This window comes from Amphiura filiformis, chromosome 10, assembly GCF_039555335.1.
Source record: "Amphiura filiformis chromosome 10, Afil_fr2py, whole genome shotgun sequence".
NCBI lineage: Eukaryota > Metazoa > Echinodermata > Ophiuroidea > Amphilepidida > Amphiuridae > Amphiura > Amphiura filiformis.
The window spans coordinates 64,005,974-64,012,964 of NC_092637.1; the positions used below are offsets into that span (position 1 = coordinate 64,005,974).

Genomic DNA, 6,991 nt, shown 5'->3' on the forward strand with positions numbered 1-6,991 from the left:
TTTTTGTGACAATTTTGTTATAATAATAGCAAAAATCACGGGATTTTTTTCTCGTGTATGAAATATGTTAATAGGCCTACATTCGTATCACTTATTGCTCGAGAAATTGTACAAAATAATGCACTAGTGCATTAGACGCATCAACATCTCAGTACGCATAACATATGCATTATTTTGTGCAATTTCACTCCCAACAAGCGATACTCATGTCATTAACCTATATATAAATCTACCACTGATAACTGACTTGATGAAGTAACTATTTACCGCTAATAACCGCATTGATGAAGTAGCTATCTACCGCTGATTACTCGCATTACGGGTACTAAGTATATAAGAGAAAAGAAAGAAACGGGATTGGAGAAAAAAGACCAAGGAAAAGAAAGACCCACTCCAAACGTGAGACCATGCAGATGTAGGCCCCGTAGAAGAAAAATAAACTGCCAATATGTTTTGCATTTTTTTTAAAACCATTTCGATTCCTTTGGAAGATTCTTAACTATAGAACTTGTGGAACTTTAGGCCTCGTATCCATAGGCTGTTCCCTTGTGGCGTGTGCCCTTGTTCCGTGCCATGTGACCTGCCACACAGACAACGAACCGTAGCGGCCACTAAGCAAAACAAAGGTTCGTTGTCTGTGTGGCAGGTCACATGGGAAAAAGTAAACACGGAACAAGGGCACACGCCACAAGGGAACAGCCTATGGATACGACTGAGGCCTTAGGCCCTGTATCCATAGGCTGTTCCCTTGTGAACACGGAACACTGGGGAACACGCCACAAGGGAACAGCCTATGGATACAGGGCCTTAAGTACATGTACAACTATCAATAGTTGCAGTGGATATCATTGCAACTCCTTAGGGTCACGTGTCTTGGTAAGTGTAAGGGTGAACCTGAACAATTTCATGTTTTAAACATGTTAAACGATAAACCCATTGGGCCGCTTCCTGTTTTAATAGCCCTAATTACTTCACATTTCCAGCTTCCGTAATGTGATTTTTGCGATTGGTTAAATCGTTCATTAACTTCCGGAGTTTGAGTTATTTGAGACGGAAATGTCTATTACGGTCTGTTTTGTTTTTATACCCTATATAAGTTTGTATGGATGGTATTATAGGAATATAACAGTATCGACGCTGATACTACTATTAAACAGGAGCTTGGACATCACGACATTGAATATCTGCCCGGGATATCTGCGAAATTTTCATCTACAATTATTATATAGGCCTACTATAGGAAAAGAAAGGACACTTTTCAACTCTCCTCTGTTTTCCAGAAACTCCGAACTGTGAGTATTTACGTATTTCGTTCATATCTTCTGGTATTAAACATGTATTCAATTTAAACATGTTAAAGGCGAGTGAGCCGATCGACAGCATGTGTACTTTTTTTAATTTTTTTAGTTGTTTCATATTTTGAAACTTATTGAATTCTCCTATTCATCACAAATTCAAAATAAAATCAACGCCATTCGTTTGGTTTACAAGTTATCACACTTTGAGTTTGTATCTAAATGCATCCTAAACACTTGCACCCCATCCTAAACACCATTTTTAGTTTGTGTTTATATTATACATGTTTCAATATCAAACATGTAATCTATACACAATTAGAAACATGTCGAATAGCTAAACGGTATAGCATTTAGAATGTTTGAGATGCGTTTAGAAACAAATTCAAATTGTGGTAACTTGTAAACCAAAGGGATGGTATTAATTTTATTTTTGGGTTTGTGATGTGTAGGAGAATAGGTTATGAAACACTTTTTCTGAAGAGGTACATGCAGATAATAATACAAATATGGCTAAACGCCTAACGTGTTTAAAAAGTGTTGCAGCTATATGGATTTACAGTGGCGATATACACTGCAAAAACAGTGTTTATCATTTTAAAAACTTTTCCAAACACATTCTTGTCTTCATTTTGTACACGTGTTTAAATACTAAACATGTTTAGAGTATTTATGGATAATGTTTAGCCATTGAACATTGATGTTTAGGAATTGGACACCAAATGTTTAGCTTCTAAACTTGTTTACAAAGTGCAGACAAGAACATCTACCCAGCAAACACAAATATGTTCTTAAAACGTTTATTTAACACGTTTAATAACATTTTTAAATGTATAACCCGATATTTAAAAATATCGGGTTATACAAAGATCATGAATACGTTTTAAAACGCTGAAAATATTTTGGGCAAACATTTTTGCAAAATATATATTTTGTCAACAGTTAAATAACATTCTGTGATGTTAGAATGTTTTGCGTCACGTTTTCAAAAATGTTTTATGAATGTTATTATACCCTTTATATAACCCGACATTTACACCTTTTCTGTAAAACGTCGTGTCTTTGCTGGGTAGGTATGTCTCGGACTAAGATCGTGTGAAGACTTGAATATTATTGCCATTAATTTAAAGTGTCATTCACACAATATATTAATAATGCTCTGTAATCAGAAAATGCAGCCCTAAATATCGGTTTGAGAGATTACAAAATGAGATCCTACGTGTCAAAAAAGCCAACAATGGGCCCTAAACAGTCGTCTTAGGGCATTTAAATAAAGGCACTTCATTTAATGCCCACGTGACCAGATGGGCGCTGACATTACAGCGTCCAGAAGTCTGGAAAAGTGATCTTTGGCACAGCGGGTGGTCTTCCTGTGTATTTCAATAACGCGGGATGCATGGCCAAATTTTCTAGCAAATTTGTCATTTTTTTGCAACTTTGTAGTATTATTGTAAGAGTTTCCGTCGACAAACATACTAAAAAATCAGAATCCCCCAATGTATAATTAAGTTGCCTTTTAAATGTTCAGCAATTTTGATGATATTTGTTTGAAAAATTCCTATCTCTTAGCGTTTTATGATAAAAGTTACTTAAAACGACATAAAATAATCCATAGTGGTGAGAAAATCTACAAGTGTATTTGTGATAAAAGTTTTATTGAAAGCAGTAGCCTAAAGAAACATGTCGACACTCATGGTGCTCCAAAGCATAAATGTGAATACTGTAATCGTCTGTTTAGTGCGAAACAAAGTCTACGGAAACACGAGCGTGCACATAGAGCAAACACAAGAATGTTTTTAAAACGTTTTAAACATGTTATATTTTGGGTTTTGGTTGAGATAAAATCCTCCAATGTATAATTAAGTTGCCTTTTAAATTTTCAGCAATTTTGATGATATTTGTTTGAAAAATTTCTATCTCTTAGTCTTGGTATGGCGGCGCTCATGGGTCACGTGGGGATTGAATTTAGAGCCTTTTATTAAATATCCTATGGTGACTGATCAAAGGTGCTCTGCATAAAAGGTGCATGCCATGCATCCTCGTTAAGGACTCGGATAGCGACATTTGTATAGTATTTTTGTGGTTATTTAATGCTTCTACACGAATGATCTAGCTTTATCATACTAGCATCAAAAATAACAGTAATAATACTAAAAATAAAAAATAAAAAATGGGACAATGCATTGTGTTTTAGTGTCCATTTTAAGATGCTTGTAAATTTATAAAACCTGTCACAAATGGCTATAATGACAACATTGGCAGAAACTCGAGATTTTGAAGGCCAGTGTCAGCACCTTTATCACGGGTGAAATATCTTTACAGACTTACAGACCTCATTGAATAATTATAATAAATCAACGAACCAATATTATATTAGCAATTTTGACTAAATCTGCAGACAAATATAAGCTGAAAAAGTACAACCAATTATTTTGCAAAACTAATGTTTTGAAGTTATTAAAACGTTTTATACCCTTTATTTAACCGACATTTAAACATTTTCTGTAAAATATTTTGTATTTGCTGGGTTTATACTTTATAGCCGGTCACTAATTTCTTTCTATTCTCATTTCAGGTAAAGTCATCATGGTTATGGCTCCCCAGTCACGTATGGCTCCTGCGTCCAAGAAACGCTACCAATACTTGGTACACAAATGCAAATATTGTTGCCGAAGATTCACGGGAACCAACGGAGGATACCGACTCTTCTCTCATCTGCGACACCACGAACTAACCATAAAACCATATTGGTACAGAAAATCAAATCTAACCAATTCGAAAAGGATGAACATGGCGACAGAGAAAAAGATATCCTTCACTCCCGACAAATACCTCGGTCGCAAAAGACAATCTGCTAGCCAGCGAATGCATGCAAGGAGTACAAAACCGAGATTGGATCTTCCCATTGAGAAAGTGGATTTGACGTTACGCCACACCAAAACGAATTCGACAGCCGGGACATTTTCTGCTTCAGATAAAGACCCGACGAATAAAACTGGTTTCAATGGCCATAATAAAGCTATTTCAAATGAAGGCGAGAATGCGTCTTCCTTATTGCTGGATGTAGACCGTGAACATGCCAAAGTAGGCACAGCGAAAAGTTCAACAAAACGGACAAGAAATAGAAGAAAAACTTCGGCAGGGAAAGAAAACCCCGAAGTAACCATGGTAACATTGCGTCAACCACCAGACACGTCTTCAACCAAAGAAACTACTCGACAACAGGCGCGAAGATTTTGCGACGAAAAGTGTCAAATTTCGGCATCAAAAACCAAAGACGCATGCGCACCGAGTGAAAAACCAAAGCAAAAACGCTACCATTGTCAATATTGCCCTCGTTGCTTCTCACAAAATGGCGGACTTGTGATTCATGAACGGATTCATCTTGGAGAGAGACCCTTCGTTTGTGATATCTGTGACGCGACGTTTTATGATAAAAGTTACTTAAAACGACATAAAAGAATCCATAGTGGTGAGAAAATCTACAAGTGTAAGATTTGTGATAAAAGTTTTATTGAAAGCAGTAGCCTAAAGAAACATGTCGACACTCATGGTGCTCCAAAGCATAAATGCGAATACTGTAATCGTTTGTTTAGTGCGAAACAAAGTCTACAGAAACACGAGCGTGCACATAGAGGAGAAAGACCGTTTTCGTGCTCATATTGTGGCACAACATTCATAAGACAACAAACCATGCAGCGACATGTCTTAAGTATCCATGCCAAGGAAAAATCTCACACGTGTCCTTACGACAATTGTGACGCAGCTTTCACGTTTCGCAAGCAATTGACATATCATATACGGCGACACGAGGGTATAAAACCGTTCAAATGTGATCTGTGTGAGAGACGGTTCACGATGGCTAGCCAATGCAATGAGCACCAGGCGGTGCACTATGGTGGATTTAAATGTGAATATTGCCCACGTGCGTTTGGGTCGAAATCGGGGAAAGCATATCATGAAAACGTGGTGCATGTACAGAAAGGAGAGAGTCCTCATGTTTGCAAAATTTGTGGTGCGAAATTTAAGAGTCCATATAAGAGAAATAAACATGAAGAACGGCATCAGAGGAAAACATCTACGGCGACATCGAATCCAGATCCAATGCCAGCTATCACTGATCCTATGCTATCATTACCAACGTCAGCGCATTCAAGGTCTACAAAAGCATCAACGTCGTTAACAATGTCAACGAACTCAACGTTATTGCAACCACCAATAAACCCAAAGTACCAACAGGCAACACCAACGTCAACGAACGCAACTTACCTGCAAGCAACAACGTCAACGAACCAAAAGTACCTACAGCCTTCACCAACGTCAACGAAACCAATATATATGCAAGCAACACAAATGTCTACGAGCTCAACGTCCCTCAAACCTTCGCCAATGTCAACGGACTCAACGTCCCTGCAACCTTCACCAATGTCTACGAGCTCAAAGTCCCTGCAACTCCCACCAAAGTCAACAAACTCAAGATACCTGAATCAAGCATCATTATCAACGAACCCACAATATCTGCAACCACTACCAACGTCAACGAACTCAATGTACCTGCAGTCAGCACCAACGTCAACGAACACAAAATATCTGCAATCATCACCAACGTCAACGAACTCGATGTTCCTGCAGCCAGCACCAACGTCAACGAACCCAAGGTACCTGCAACAGGTACCAACGTCAACGATCACAAAGTACCTACAGCCAACGCTAACATCACTGAACCCAACGTATATACAATCAACACCAACATCGACGTTCGGCAGACTCATGCGGCAAGTTTCGTTAATGCAACAATCGGGTTCAGCGATCTTTAATGATCACTATCAGTAGGCATATCACCTCAAAAATAAGCCCAACAGAAACACGTTCTTTAATGATTCTACATGAATGAGCTTTATGAAAGTATCAAAAATCAAAAAACAGAATTGAAATCGGACAATGCATTCTGATGTAATGTCAATTTTAAAATGCGCGTTAAGGGCTGGGGTATGAACGTTTGGACAGTATATATTTTGGGACATTAGAGCACATCAGACATATCGAATTGCATTCTGAATACGAAGAATGTCATTCTGATATCAAATAATTTTGATTTTTGAAATTCGCAATTTAATACACATTTTATGGCAAATCATTAAAAATTGATATTTTTAACAGTAGGCCTACTTGAAGTAAACTTTATAAATCTGATGATTTATACTTAAAGTGTATGTAGGTGGGATGAAAAGCCGACGATCAATTGAAAATTTTGACCTTTCGTATTGAAGATATGGATTTTTCCCAAAACACCAAACAAAATTAGGTCTTTTTGGGAAAAAAATCCATATCTTCAATATGAAAGGTCAAAATTTTCAATTGACCGTCGGCTTTTCCTCCCTGCTACATACACTTTAAGAATATATCATTAGATTTATATAATTTACTTCGAGGATTGTTATATATCAAAATTTGAAAATATCAAATTTTTATAATTTGTCATAAAATTTGTATTATATTGTGATTTAAAAAAAATGAAAATTATTTGATATCAGAAAGACATGCTTCGTATTCAGAATGCAATTCGATAGGTTTGAGGTGCTCTCATGTCCAACAAAAAATACTGTCGAAACGCAATAAACGCTCATTTTGGATCCCTTAATGCGACGAAAACTTGCCACAAATTGCTATATATAATGTCAAAATTGGCACATTTC

The 6,991-nt window shown here is 37.0% G+C and overlaps 1 protein-coding gene across 1 annotated transcript; it reads left to right on the forward strand.

Moving 5' to 3' along the window:
- Positions 1 to 1,102: 1,102 nt before the first annotated feature.
- LOC140163157 (uncharacterized) lies at positions 1,103 to 6,389 on the forward strand. The gene is made up of 2 exons (XM_072186537.1): positions 1,103 to 1,292; positions 3,871 to 6,389. The coding sequence occupies exon 2, from the start codon at positions 3,882 to 3,884 to the stop codon at positions 6,126 to 6,128; it is 2,247 nt and encodes a 748-aa protein (XP_072042638.1). The 5' UTR covers positions 1,103 to 1,292; positions 3,871 to 3,881; the 3' UTR covers positions 6,129 to 6,389.
- Positions 6,390 to 6,991: the final 602 nt, after the last annotated feature.

What these genes read in the sequence shown, in the direction of transcription:
- LOC140163157 (XM_072186537.1), top strand. Translation starts at nt 3,882, where the DNA reads ATGGTTATGGCTCCCCAGTCACGTATGGCTCCTGCGTCCAAGAAACGC.